Source organism: Eptatretus burgeri, chromosome 12 (genome assembly GCF_056783735.1).
Source record: "Eptatretus burgeri isolate ZD-2024b chromosome 12, Ebu_testis_v1, whole genome shotgun sequence".
NCBI lineage: Eukaryota > Metazoa > Chordata > Myxini > Myxiniformes > Myxinidae > Eptatretus > Eptatretus burgeri.
In genome coordinates, this window is record NC_140972.1 from 67,861,790 (window position 1) to 67,876,962 (window position 15,173).

Here is a 15,173-nt window from a genome sequence, read left to right on the forward strand (position 1 = left end):
TTCTGAACCAAGTGCTTGTTTGGCTGCCTGATCACAGGCCTCATTGCCTCCAATGCCCATGAGGACAGGTATCCAGCACAGGTACATGGCTGTGCCCCTCCAATTAGCCATGTTAATGAGGTGAAGGACCTCAAGAACGAGGTTGTACTTACATCCAGGTTGTAGGAACTCCAATGCCTTCAGAATAGAGAGTGGATCAGAACATATAACTGTACTAAGAGGGTTGAAGTCAATTATCCATGTGAAGGCCAACAAAATGGCAAAGAGTTCAGCCAAAAGTACCTCAAAATAATCATTAAGCCTAATGGATGTTATCACCTTGATGTCTGGAATGCAAAAAGCAGCTACTGTTCTTGCTGGTACAGGGTCTTTAGAGCAGTTTGTGTAGACATGTAAGTATTGATTCCAAACCATGTTGATATATTCCTTGGTCTGGTAACATGTCACAACTGAATTGTCCCCATCAGTTTTTCCCTGTCGATCCAGGTGTATATGAGTGGCTTCTGGAGTCCAGGGTGAGCAAATTGCCACTTTTTTTGAGGGATTTTTCAGGGAAAGAATCTAAATCCATTAATTTTGCCACCCTCATGCATGCAAGCCTAAAAGGAGGTGGGTGGGAGATTCTGCTGGGAGCTTGGTACTTCCAAGAGTCTGAGAACAAAGCTTTGCCTCGATGGGTCTCCCAAGAAGAAATGCTCTTAGCCCAGTTCTTGAAATTGGATACTTCTCACCGAAGAGACAACGGCATCTCGCCTGCTTCTACAGTGACACAAATCGGAGTGCTTTTAAAGGTGCCCAGACACACACCGAGTGCCTTGGATTGGATGGTTTCCAGCTTTTTACAGTTGGTTTTCGACATATCCCAAAAGGCCTGGCTGCCGTATTTAAATTGAGAGCAGATAAGGGCTTTATACAGAAGAGGGAGACTTCCCTGATGTGCTCCCCGAGTTGTACCGGATAGACCACGTAAAAGGTTGAGGCGTTTTGCACATTTGGCAGTAAGTTTTTGTTAATATGGGGATTCCATGATAGGCCACTGTCAAAATTAATTCTGAGAAATGACACGTCCAAGGAAACTTTAAGGGCATACCATTGACCATTATCAATATGTTCAAGGCCTTCCTTGTACGGGTGAAAATTATGAATTTTGACTTTGATCCAGAATTAGTAAATCCCCCATTTTGGGGTCCACTGTTTGATCCTACAAACATCAGCCTGGAGTTTTGTGCCTTTCTGCTCTAGGTGCACATGGCAATGTCATCTGAAAACAGAGATATCCTGCTATGGGGCACTGAAGGAGAGGCTGCAACATTGATCATTATATTAAAGAGAGTGCGGGCTTAAACAGCTACCCTGAGGAATACCATTGTCCATGAGGAATACAGTTGACAAGGCTTGGTCTAGTCTCACTTGGAAGGAATTGTTGGACAGAAAATCCAACATCCTCCAGAAGATTCTGCCCCTTGATGCCCAGTCGAAATATAACTTGTACAGAAGGCTTTCTTTCCAGACTAAGTCATAGGCCTTGTGGATATCGAGGAGTACTTCAAAGAGTGACTTGTGATTATTTAAAGATTTCCTGATTTTGTTGGCCAGTGAGGAGATGTGGTCAATGGAGGAGCATCCCTTTCTGAACCCACTTTGGTACTTATACAACAGGTTGTTCTTTTCCAAGTAGAAGACCAGACGTCCATTGACCATCTTCTCCATAATTTTTGCTGACAACAGAATGAGCCTGTTTGGACTGTGGCATAGAGTCCACCAGCATGTGAAATTCTACACGAGTGATGCGGCACTAATCTTCCACAAGGAAGTCAATCAACTCACACCTATTTGATGGAGGTGGAAAACACTGTCTCAGATGTCATTCCAGAATATCCCATAAATGCTCAATTTGGTTCATATCTGGTGACTGAGAAGGCCATGACATGTGGATAACATCAGTGTCATGCTCATCCACACCATTGGGAAACCACACGTGCTCTGTGGATTGGTTAGTCGGGTCAAAATACCACCTGACCCACAACAAATTGCAACAAAAGGTTTTTCTGTGGTTTTCATTCCTACTGGATATACTGATCAACAGAAAAATAAGTCTACCAAAATCTGACATCCGGAAATGGGTTAAAACAGTCATTTTCAAGATGGCCACCACCGGGCTTTGAAATAACTAAAACAACTATAATTTCTTCAATAATTGTGATAAAAACATAATTGTTGGTTCTGGTCCATGGTTTTAATGGATCAGCAATCCACTGGTGTCAATAAAATTTAGATCTGATCATGATATTAAAGAGTATTTAATATGAAATCCAAGATGGTGGCAAAATTCAAGAGTGCAAAAATCAAGAAATTTTCCATCTGAACCAAAATCACTGAGCACCTGGTGCCACTGAAACATTTATTTGTGAACATTACATAATAGCAGTTTAGGTTACAATTTCAGTCCTCATCACTGTCCTCTAGTTCCTGTCCTAGAGGCTTGATTTAGTGGATTGTCACAAAACGTCACTTGGCATGATCCACATGCAGACGTACACGGAAGCCCATTCTTTCTGCAGCTGCAATGGGGTGTGTCACAAGCTGTGGTGCAGTTGCAGTGTATCATCTTCAGAAGAGTGTCTGGTGCAGCATTCATGGCAGTCATGATAGGTATAAATCGATTGTCTTCAAGTCCCCAGCCCCAGTCCAGAGGATCGAGGTCACCCTCCATCCCCATCCAAACCATGACCTGGTAGTACACTCGGAGACAATGAAACTTGGTGGCAGATACTGTTGGGGGAAGACGTTCAGGTGTAATGAAAGACTTAGCAGCAGCGACCTTCTTTGTGAATATCTTGTAACTCATGGCTGCCAGAGAACTTGTGCTCTCCCCACCAAATATAACGGCCATCGCTTGGCTGCCAAATTTCTTTATTTCAGCGTGGCTGATGCCCCTCGAAGTGAATGTATCTGCACACAACTGGAGGCCTTGATCATCTTCCACGAGTTTCTGAAAGACTGATTTTTTTCCCAATGCCATACACACGAAATGTTGAATCACATCCTGTGAAGGCGTGCAGGAATAATAGTTGAGTGCACAACTTATTCCCAAGAGGATGCTTCATCTGATTGATGTCATATACTTTTAGATTGCTTCTGGACTGGTTGTCTGATCTGAAATATAGTGGTTTTCCATCTGGTATACAGTAATGGAGCAAAAGCATCAACAAATCTGTGTCCTCTCCGATTAGTGTGGTGGAATGCAGAATTGTGCTGTTTACGGCTGTCTTGGCAATGTCCACATCAGCGTCCCCTTCTGCCTGAATAACTGTGCAGTCCACTTTCTTCAGCTGATCACCTATTAAGGTGATCAGCTGTTGCTTGTTACTGCCGACAGATAGGAATTCATCTCTCTTTCCGTCAAATTCAGTTTCTCCGGTGAAGTTCACAGTCGGATCGCTGTTGGCTTGTCCCCGTCTCTGCTGAGTGTTATCCTTTATCGAAGGGCCTGCACCATAGCCATCAAAGACAACAGTTGCTGTCCCATAGTATTTTTTGTGAAGTCTGCATATGCTCTGGCTATTTTGCCATATGTATCTCCCTTCTTCCACTTGAGCTTGTGCAGCAAGGATCCACCATCAAGAACATACCTTTCAGTCTTAAGGTGTGCTGAAGGTGTGGTGTCAGGTACTCCTTCACATGCCAGTGCCTTGGTACAGTGGTCATTGACGGCTTGAGTGAGTTGAGGTTTGTCGGCCTTCCTCAAGATCTTGTTGTCCTCAAAGAAGGATGGAGGGTATGGACTGAGCTCAAAACTCATCACGTTCTCAAGTGATAAATCACCTATCTGGGATACCACCAGGAATCGCTGGAATAGCACACTGGAGTCGATGGTTCTGTGAGGAGCAACCTGGAGAGCATTAGAATTTCCCAGGGTCTTTGCTTTCTCTGTCCTCTTGATGGAGAAGGAAAACACAGGTTGTCCAATCATTCTCTCGATGATTTTGTTCCCAACAGCTTCATATTCATGCACGTTGATGTCTTCGGTTGCCACGATACCATTTATGATATTTCTCAATGTAGGATCAGAGGAGAAAGGTGAAAATGCATTCAGCTTTGTGCTTATCTTCGAGAGGTCGAATGCATGTCTTTCAAGTCTGGCACCAGTTGCTTCTTTATGCTGTTCGCTTGTTGCGTATGTGAGATCATTGAAGTCCTGCATGGCGACGTTGACCTCAGATGTTCTGGGGGCTGACATTGTCCACAATGCTAGGTGTTCCTCTGTCATCTTACTGCCATGAGTCAAGCCACCGGTGCTCTTTAGTGATCTCATGAGTGTTTGTTCGATGACAAGATCACAGCTGAGGCCTGCCCAAAACTGGTTTGTTCGCCGGATCACATGGAAGCCATTTTGAAACTTCTCATACACATCTGGGTGTTTGCTCTCCAGTTCACTCATTTCTTGTACGTAGAGATAAGCAGACTTCTGGAAGTTGTAGTGTCCAGCTGCTGCAAATATTGGCAAGGCATCAGCAACAGCTTGCAAGTCATCCTTCCAATCCCAGTGCGATCTGCCTTGATCATTGCCAGAGCAGGATGGAGCAGTTTCTGATAACCCAGCCACAGCTTACTCATTTTGGATTGTACAGCAAGTTCAGATTAATTTTTTTCAAGTTCATCAGTGATCTTCACAATTGCAGCTGATTCTTCAAGACTTTCAAGAGATGTTTCAGTGGCACCAGGTGTTCAGTGATTTTGGTTCAGATGGAAAATTTATTGATTTTTGCACTCTTGAATTTTGCCGCCATTTTGTATTTCATGTTAAATAGCATTCAGATCTAAATTTTATTTTCACCCATGGATTGCTGATCCATTAAAACCATGGACCAGAACCAACAATTATGTTTTTATCACAATTATTGAAGAAGTTATAGCCGTTTTAGTTATTTCAAAGCCCGGTGGTGGCCATCTTGAAAATGACTGTTTTAACCCCTTTCCGGATGTCAGATTTTGGTAGACTTTTTTCTATTGATCATTATATCCAGTAGGAATGAAAACCACTGAGAAACCTTTTGTTGCAATTTGTTGTTGGTTTGGTGGTTGTTTTTTTATAAATTGACCCGACTAGGTGCATTGTCTTCTTGGAAGACACCCCTTATGGCAGGAAAAAACAAATGCTGCAACATGGGGTGAAGATGATCAAGTAGCAATTGGCATTGACCTTGCCTTCTGAGGGAATTACTGTACCCAAACCATGCCAAGAAAATACGCTCCACAACATTACAGAACCAGCAGAACCCTTCGCTGTTGGAACCAAGTACTCAGGTAGGTTGGTGCCACACATGCACTTGTCCGTTTGTCAAGAACATGGTGAAGGATAATTCGTCTGACTATATCACCTTTCTCCACTGCTCGGTGGTCCATTGCCATTGCTCTTTGCACCACTGGTCTTGCAAACGTGCATTGCCAGATGTGATGAGGTGTTTGTGTACTGCAACCAGCCAATTGGATCTCGCTCTGTGGAGTTCAGAGCGGACCGTTTTTGATGAAACTGGCTGCTTGCACCTCAGGTTGAAATTTACAGTGAATTGATCTGGAGTTGCTCACCTGCTTTGCCTTGCACTTAGAATGAATGCACAGATATCACGATCCTTGAGTATGTGCTTCCTCACACTGTTGCTCTTTGCTGATGATGTGTTCCATGCCAACATCACCTTCGACACCGTTGCTCGTGAAAGATCAACAAGTTGAGCTGTCTTTGCAACTGACGCTCCTGCTAGACGTGCCCCAACCATCACCCCTCTTTCTCAGTCATTGAGGTCTCCTCTTGCAGCCATGGTAGCCATAATTATAGGCAACCAGGCCTGTTCAGCATTTTAATTAAACATGATCCTCAGCATTCTGGGATGCCATTATTTTCTTTAACAAATGGGATGCCTGTGTGGAACATTTGCTGGGATGCCTGTGTGGAAGCCGATGCTTTCAACATACCTGGTGTCCCTCATTTATCCAAGTGTGTACATTTTTTTTGTCCACTACCTGTATATATTACTGAAATATTGTAAAGTTTTAATTTCCATTGAAAGGGTATTACTTTTGCTTAGCGACAGACTACAACTCCATTCATGTTAGTTTTTGCACTCACAGTTGCATGATGCAAGCTTAATTTCTCATGAATGCTTTCTCTCAATTATTATTTCACAAACATATTGTCTGTCATAGTTTATACCAGCATGGGTGTTTTCAATTATTATCAGATATATCCAAAGAAGTGATTGTGCTAATTACCCTCACCGAAGGAGAGGGTATTACACTTGGGTCCGTTTGTCTGTTTGTTTGTCTGTGTGTTTGTTTGTCCACAAAGAACTCGTCTTTTTCTCCACAATCGCTTGGCAGATTGAGACGAAATTTTCACCACAGGAGCGACTACTCATGTAGAATGTTTTAATAATTATGACGTCATTGGTCACGTGGTGTGGCAGCCATGTTGGAAAAACAGAAAAACTTTGAACCTCTGTATCTCTGAAACCACACCAAGATAAAAAATTGAAACTTGGCACATAGCAAGTACACCTCCTATGGAATGTGTTTTTTATCATGACATGGGTGCCTTCATTATGACATCAGAATTGCATATGTAGAACGCTACATCCAATCAGTATGAAAATTTTTGAGGGTTATCTAAGGATAAATTGGTCCACATAAAAAAAAAAATGATGACGTCATCGGTCATGTGATTTGGCAGCCATATTGTTTTTTTTCTAAAAACCTTCAAAAAACTTCTTCTCTGAAGGGGCTGAATAGATTGAGGCAAAACTTTACACATATGACAATCTATCCATGAGGAACAAATGGTCCACACATATGATGTCACAGGTCACATGGTTTGGCAGCCATATTGTATTTTCCCTAAAACCAATAAAAAAAAACATCTTCCTCTCCAGAACGGCCTGACAGATTAAGGGGAAACTTCACAAAGATGTTCCCCAAGCCATGAGTGTACAAGTTTATTAAAGAATAATTGATAGACCACATGGTTTGGAAGCCATATTGGATTGAAGAAGAAGATTAAATAATGTTTTCTCTGGAACTGCTTAATCAATCGACATGAAACTTCAAAAGTATGATCTGGTAGTGATGAGAAATATATATTTTCAATTTCAACTTGATTGGATACATGGTCTGGCAGCCAGAATTATTTATTTTTTATCTGGGTTCTTTTTATTTATTTATTTATTTATTTTTAATTACCCTCAATTGGCTGTGCCTGGATGGGTTTGTTGGTAGAGGAGTAGCAGCTGAAACCCAAATCCTATCCAGGTTCCTCCTGATGACTTTATCTTTTATTTTTGCTTGTTTGGTTTCCTTCTGATTACTCCAATGCAGGATTGCACCTATTTGGTCTTCCCTTTGATTTGAATTGAATTTATTTTACTCACATTCTAAATTCAATTGATTAATAATTAAAAAAACGTCATGGGTCAGGGTCAAGTGTCCAATCAAAGCAAGATCGCATCAAAGTGGGACATCTTGTTACCCGGTCATCACTGCCAGAAGTTATAAAGTGTCAGTTCTAGTTATGTCTGTTATTAATTGTGGAAGACATCAGTACACAAATGCCACACAAAGTGCACCACACAAAACTACACAAACACCACACAACACAAGTTCTGGCGAGGGTCTGCAATCTCTGATTGCTCTTTTTCTTGTTGTTTATGGATCTGTTTCAGTTTTTCTGCATTCAGCATATGAATCACTGCCACCTACCTTCGGTTCATAGTGAATGGGAATACCAGTTCCTCCTGAACCTCTGGACAAACCCACGGCAAAAGCGGATCTGGCTTGGTGGGAAATATTCTATCTTGGTGAGTCGATTCCTTCTTTATACAATGACTGATCATTTACTCCAACATATCGTACAAGACTATTGTTCCTCAAATAGTCTTCGACCATCTTGTGACACTTGTATTTTACAAGCCATTGCTTGCTCAATCATCACATGCATCGTCGTGAACTCCATTACTGGGTACCAGCCACCCTTGCTTATACATGTGCACATATAATCGGAGTCATTGGGAAGGGAAGTGATGAGGGCATGTTTGTCGTTTAATTCAAGATTCATCCAAATTAAATTATTAAGGAGGCATGAGTGCTTCCTCTTTCAGTTTTTTTTGCACCATACAGGGTTTACTGTCCATGGTGTAGTCTCACAAATTCCTCACCCTGGGAACTGATGTTGCTCACACACATTTGCGAGTATGTTTCCTTCAATACGATAATATTCTTGGATGCAGAGGTTTTTATGAGTCATATCAAAAGTCGAGACTATTCTGTCAGCATTTGGATACTTGTTCTTCCCAATTTCTGGCTGTTTTAAATAATGTGGTGTTGGTAGAGATGGGTAGTGGATGGCTTAGGGTCACGATATTCCGATTTGTGCACATTGAGCCATTATACTCACCATGTATTTAAGCTTTTTAAGTTTAAATTTCCAATGTCTTTATGATTAGGAGTCATGTTGTTTTTCACCTTGGTGTCTGTCCTTTCTTTTATATGCATCATTATTTAATTGCTTATTCACTCGTGGTTTTTATTATATTTTTTATGTTGTTAGTGCTCAAGGAAGGATAACAACAAAGCTTGTTATGTTTTTATGTATATTTATTCATATGTTGTCATCATATTAGTTTTGACGGAAGCCTTGGTTATGTTTATCATAATTTAAGAAACAACAATATCAACGATGACGAAGATAAGAATGATGAAAATGTCGTGTGCTGCATTCAAATTTCTAAATACGGATACAAGAAAAAAACAAATTAAAAACAAAAAGGGATGAAATCTCAAAAAAAAACACCCAAACAAGAACATATATGTAGATCCCAAATTACAAAAGGTGTTTAAGGGTTAGATGCCTGTAGAATCACTAATCATGTGATGATCACCCATTCAAAGTTAATCGCTGAAGAGTGTTTATCTCATGCAGATGAAAACCTAATCACAAGCATTTAAATAACAAAGAAACTTCTACACGTCAGCGAGGGTAGAGGACAAGTTTAAGAGTGCATTTAAGGCCTTGGAGCAAGCATTGCATGGCTTATAATTCAAAGCTTACACAGGACATTTGGTTGAATTAGCTCGGCAAAAATGATATAGTTAGAACAGTAGTTGTACTCTCATATACTTGTTGGTGGTTTAAGTTAACTTTAGAATTACTATAGGTTACTCTGTTGTGATTTAAGTATACTGTAGCAAGAATTGCCAGTAACTGAAGTGGTAACAGTTCTAATTACAGTAGTCCGCAGAGAATAACTATAGTAAAGGGACGTATAAGAATTGCATGGCTTATAATTGGTAGCTTAAATGGGACGGTGAATATGGATGTGCTCGGAGTGCTTAAATTAGCTCCAGAAGAAGCAGAAGAGGATAGAAATAGGGCAGTTCGCCGACCTGCAATGAGAATTTTCGAGGATAGATGCAATCCTCTGAAGAAGTACGACAATATCAAATTTATCCGGAGTTAGACTCTCAAAGAAATCATTTCGTTGGTTGCTGAATCTAGTGCAGATGAATTGGATAAACCTACGACGAGGAGCAATGCGCTGAATGCCTTCCACCAATTTTTGGTGGCACTGCAATTCTCTGCAACTGTACAGTATCATTTCAATTGAATGTTTGAGATATGGGTGGTGTTTTCACAGGTTAATCGGCTGTTTAGATGTGCACAACTAATTGGATGTTCATCTCCCTTCGTAAATTGCTATTTAGATGGGTGATTAGCTGTGCACATACAACGATGTTTTTGTCAGCGTTTCAGAGTTAGGCGTGTTTTAGCAAGACGCTCGCTAAACGCCTTTCATAAATTCGGCCCTGAAAGTTCGGATTCAGGAAGGGTCTGTTAATTATATTCTTTAAAGTTTCTCTGCTGTCTGGAAGTCTCCAACAATGTTTTCTCATGATTATCATCTTAATTGTTTATTTTTTCAGAAAGACAAGACAGTTTGGACTGATGAGACTTCCTGGGACTTCGCTAAATTTGCTGATGGTGAACCAAACAACCACAAAACAACTGAGGGTTGTATTGAATATCGTGGAGGTAAAAAAAATATTGGAAAGTAAAAAAAAAAAACACTGAGCAGATATGAGCTTGAAAACGTATCTCAACAATGTGCAACAAGAAAGCATCTGAAAATGTAAACCCATCCATGTCCTCTTTGTATTTGGACTTCTTATTTTTTCCATATGCTAAACATGACAAAAACAAATAAAAACTACAGAGGCAATCGGGAGAGCACATACCTCCACCATGTAATGACTGATCCAGTAGAACATATTGGGCCCAATAATTTCGTGAAATATCATGCCATCTATTGTTTTTGGCCTTATCTCTCAGTGGTGAAAAAAATGACTTCAAGAATTAAATAATTCTCATATCCAGATCTGGATTCAGATCTTCACCAACTTCAAAACAATTTTTCCTTGTCACACACTCAACCTGTCCACCAAGTTTTGTCCAAATCCATCCATAACGCTTTGAGATATCCTGTTCACAGACAGACAGACAGACAGACAGGGGTGAAAACATAACCTTCGTCCACCCTTGGTGGTGGAGGGGGAAAAGGTTTTGTAGAGCTGGACTAGGTTGACAGAATGCCGCACAAATTGTGGCAAAAGGTTGAACATATTCTAATAATAAGTCTGTGTGTGCATCAGTGTGTGTGTGTCTCCTCACTCCAAAATCATGAAACCTAGCAGCCTGAAACTTTGCATGCATACGAAGAAAACTCCAAGGAAGTGCACGAGTGAAAATTGGGTGTTTGCGTTAATTAAAACACCCCTTTTGAAGATAATTAACAGGCTTATATATTTATATCCTTTATCAACGCTCATCCTTTGTCACCTCGCTGTCCCTTGCTGGGGTCTCAATTCACCTTTTTTATTTGGACTGCTCAACAATGCCTTGACTTGGAACAGGCCACAACAATTTCTCAACTATAAAGTTTGTTCTTTTCATTTTCCTCACTCATATTATCGAATGCCTGATCATCATACTTACAAATTGCTGGATACATTGCAATGCTTAAAAAGATCATTCAACACAGAATAGAAGACCTCAGGAAGTGAGAAATGCCTATTGAGCAAGCACATTTCAAAAGAGGAAGGTTGTTGTTGCTGTTGTTTCTGTTGCCGTTGCTGCTGCTGTTGCTGTTGTTGCTGCTGTTGCTGTTGCTGCTATTCCTGCTGTTGCTGTTGCTGTTGCCATTGTTGTTTCATATTCACCCTGTGGCTGCTGTTTGCATCATTTCTGGAAGTGTGGCTGTGCCATTGATGCAGTGCCCCTGTTACCAGTAAGCTAGTACTTATTTTGCCGACCTCAGAAGGATGACAGGATAACACCAGTTGAGATGACAGAGTCAACTCAACTGGTGTTATTTCAACGGAAAAAAACAGGGGCTCAAACTCAAAACCTGAAGATCTCAAACCAGTGACCTCAACTTTTAACCCAACACCAGGCTTAAAGGAAGACGTACTAGAAATGAAATCACAAATCTGAGCTGGGCGATACAAAAAGCAAGAAATATTAAAGGAAGGTGTTTCTGTTTTAGAGATTATAGCAAAGTTTTCCATTGTGTTGATCATAAATTGATGTGATCATGTGGATTATGCTGAGAGAAGTGGCGATGTCAGGTCAGGTCAGGTATGGGAGCATGCGCCGGAGCAGCGCGTTGCTGCGTCCACTTTCCACTGGTACTCCAAGGACCTCCATCCGGCCCATCCCCATCTCCTTGAGGTGCACCAGATATGTCTCAGTGAAGCTACAGTAAAGATCGAGTATGGAGAGACAGAATGATTTGTAATTGGAAAGTTAAAGTTGAAGTTATTCTATAGCTTACATGGTTTTCCTTTGACAGGAAAATGTATTATTTTGTAAAATTTACTCTCTTACAACCAATCACCATTTTGCTCAACTGTTTGAGTTGTGCACTTCCCCATTTTAATTTACACATACATTCCGATACCAAAGCTCAGGTTGTGTTAGGTCCATCCTTGTTAGATTTTGTTTTTATTCTGCTATTCATTCCATTTTTGCATTTCCACTCTTCATGATAAAATCACGTTTTTTTTAAATGAAATGAAATTGTACGCAATAACTTACACATGATAATAAAGTCTGATGTTATCCAAGGAAAATAAGAAATTCTGATTGAGCTGAGTTTACAAAGACGCAGCTTCTCGTATCCTGTAATTTATCCTTTGTGATCTGATGGATAATAAATTTTTGAATAATTTTTTTACTATTTTAGAATTTCAGAACTTGGAGATTTTTCATTTCATAAATTAACCAGATTACCTTTTTTACTCGCAGGCATCCATGGAAATAACACATGATGTAAAATGTGACTGAAAAGTCTCTGCCTCCCAACCCCAAGTCCTCACCCTCCCCCACCCAAACCTAAGAAGTCAATCCCCTCCCCACTCCAAGCCCTCAACTCCCCACCCCCACCACAACTCCTCAGCAGCCCCCCCCCTCATCAAAGTTTCAACCTCCTGTCCCAACTGTGTCCCATCTTTGCTCTCCCCCCACCCACAACCACAAGTCCTCACCCTCACTCTCCCAAACCAAAGTCCTCAATTTCTACCCCACCCCCAAAGCCCTCAACCTCAGTTTCCTCCCCACTTCAAGCCTCCAAACACGCTCCCCACCCATCACATTCGCCTGTCCAACCCACAATTCTGTGAGATATTTGGAAAAGAAACGTGACTATAAAGGATCTAAAAACCAATTATCTTCTTCTTAATGCATATATTACACGTCATAAAGAGTAAATGATGACCTCAGACAAAGACCTTTGATAATGACATGGGTTTAAGCCATGCTTGAGGGAATGCAAATCCCCTCCCAACGTCAAGTCTTCAAACCCCCAACCACCTATCACGGTCACCTGCCCAACTCACAATCCCACGAGATGTGTGGAAACTATGAATCTCGTGAATAAGAAGATCAGAAGATGTCTGACTTCGCATAGTAGGAAGCACCAACATGGTGACTGTACGATTCTTTTTCCAAGCAGAAATTGTGGGTGGAGTCAGGCGAGCCACCTCCATGGGTGGAACGGAATGTCACACACACACACACACACACACACACACACACACACACACACACACACACACACACACACACACACACACACACACACACACACACACACACACACACACACACACACACACACACACACACACACACACACACACACACACAACATTTTATCACCTGTTCTTGCAATTCAGAACATCTGTGTGAACTCGATATGAAGGTTTTAATTAATTTCTCATTTTTTGTTTTCATTTCAGGATTGAATGGTTGGAATGACGCACCATGTGAATCAAAGCTCAGTGTTCTGTGCAAATGCAGAAGCAAAACAAATTAACAGATTGGTGAAGCAAAACAAAATAACAAATTAAACAAATATCACTAATAATTTCCACATTTATAGCTTCACTGCATGTTTTCATTCTGCAAGTTTATTTTGTTTGTTTTATCAGTGGAATCTGACAGCTCAGGCAATAATTTCCCTTCTTAATATTTTAATATCTTAATATCTTAATATCTTAATATTAATACATAAGACCCTCAATATTTTACAAACTTCGAGTTGAACATCCTTCTTTCTTCTTTTGAGAAATTCCCTCTTGAAGCCTCAAATAAATTATTTAAAGAGTGCTTCCTCCATTTTTGGATGAATTTGATGGAAAGCAAGGTCATTCGAAATCCACATGGTGAAGAGCGATGATGAATCCAAGATGGCTGCACTCACGAAAATGAAGATTGCATCGAATGACTGTGGCTCTGACGCCCTCCTCTCATGCTCTGACAGTGGCCGGGTGACATCTTTGGAACCTCATCCCCACGAACCACCCAAAAGTTTAACTTATTTTGTGTACTGCGCTTTGTCTTTTGTGAGTATCTCAGATTTTTAAAGAAAATATTTGAAACTAGAGAATACCCTGTTTGCAGCTGGCAAATTTTGAGGCCATCTTTGCTCTCTACGATTAGTCGTGGAGAGGTCATGGTTGATGGTGAAGCCTAGAATGTCAAGAGACTGAACCGATTTCAATGGATGACCTTGGAAATGGGACAGGTGGGTTATTTTAATGATCCTTCTGGTTGGACAGTGAAACTGTGAGATAATACAAGATTGAGTGACATGTTCCATGTATCAGACCCAATTAATTCAATATCAGCAGAGGATTGCACAGTGGATGTCTATGTATCTAGAAGCAGTATTTTCCTGTATGAAACCATGTGGCGTCCTCTGTTTAAAGGAAGAGCGTGTTGCCATAGCAATGGAGAGGTTGTTTACATAGATGAGACATAAGACGAGGCTCAAGCCACTGCCTTGGGTCACATCATGCTTCATTCAGAGAGGATAAGACAGGGTTCCCTTGAAAGTGGCATTTTGATCGCATCAGTGGCGGGGGGGGGGGGGGGGAATCAGAAATCCAAGAATGAAGGCAGCCTTGGTATACCACAGGTGAAGTTGATGTAAACCACAGATGAATCTCATTTTCTCATCACTCGTCTCTTATTTTCCACCATTTGTACTTTCAACACCTGCATTAAAGCATGGAACTTGTGATTATGTTCATGTCAAACAAATTCCTTTAAAGTACTAATCTGCTTGTATTACTCTGCCTTTTTGAAAATAAATTGATATCATTCTCAAATTTGGACAACCTTGTCCTTTCACCACCTGTTGTTAATTCGATATTGTTGTGTCCATGCTGATTAAGACCGACCTGGACAGATAGCCAAATGGTTCTACCTTAGAGGCGAACATGTGATCCTTGGAGATTAATGCGCACGGGGGACAGGAGGGGTGGCAAAGGCGGAACAGACGGATGCACATGGGTTTATACTCGAACCCACAATGAAGAGACAGACACAAGCAATCTTAATAAATAGGGTTTAATGAACATAAATCAAATGTTTATAATGGAAATAAATCAAAGCGTAATGTAATAAAAATAAATCAAAATATAAGGAAATGAAACATGAGGTAAATTAAAGCTAATTTTGAGACGCATCCACAAAGATTTTCATACAAACAAGGGGAAAGATAAAATAAATGAAAATCCCTTCCTTTATTCCGGCACTTAGCTTCGGGTCCAAAAGTGACCTTTTA

General features: G+C 40.7%; 1 protein-coding gene across 3 annotated transcripts in view; it reads left to right on the forward strand.

Annotated features, from left to right (window-relative positions):
* LOC147015835 (C-type lectin lectoxin-Thr1-like) overlaps nt 1–14,715 on the forward strand; it is a 30,886-nt gene extending 16,171 nt beyond the window's left edge. For 2 of the 3 annotated variants that reach the window (XM_085848416.1, XM_085848417.1), the window contains 3 exons: nt 7,713–7,847; nt 9,970–10,078; nt 13,342–14,715. In XM_085848416.1, the coding sequence (XP_085704542.1) occupies nt 7,713–7,847; nt 9,970–10,078; nt 13,342–13,418 (321 nt within the window). In that variant the 3' untranslated portion in view covers nt 13,419–14,715. The remainder of the gene's footprint in view (nt 1–7,712; nt 7,848–9,969; nt 10,079–13,341) is intronic. The other variant, XM_085848418.1, reaches the window with a different exon arrangement.
* Nucleotides 14,716–15,173: the final 458 nt, after the last annotated feature.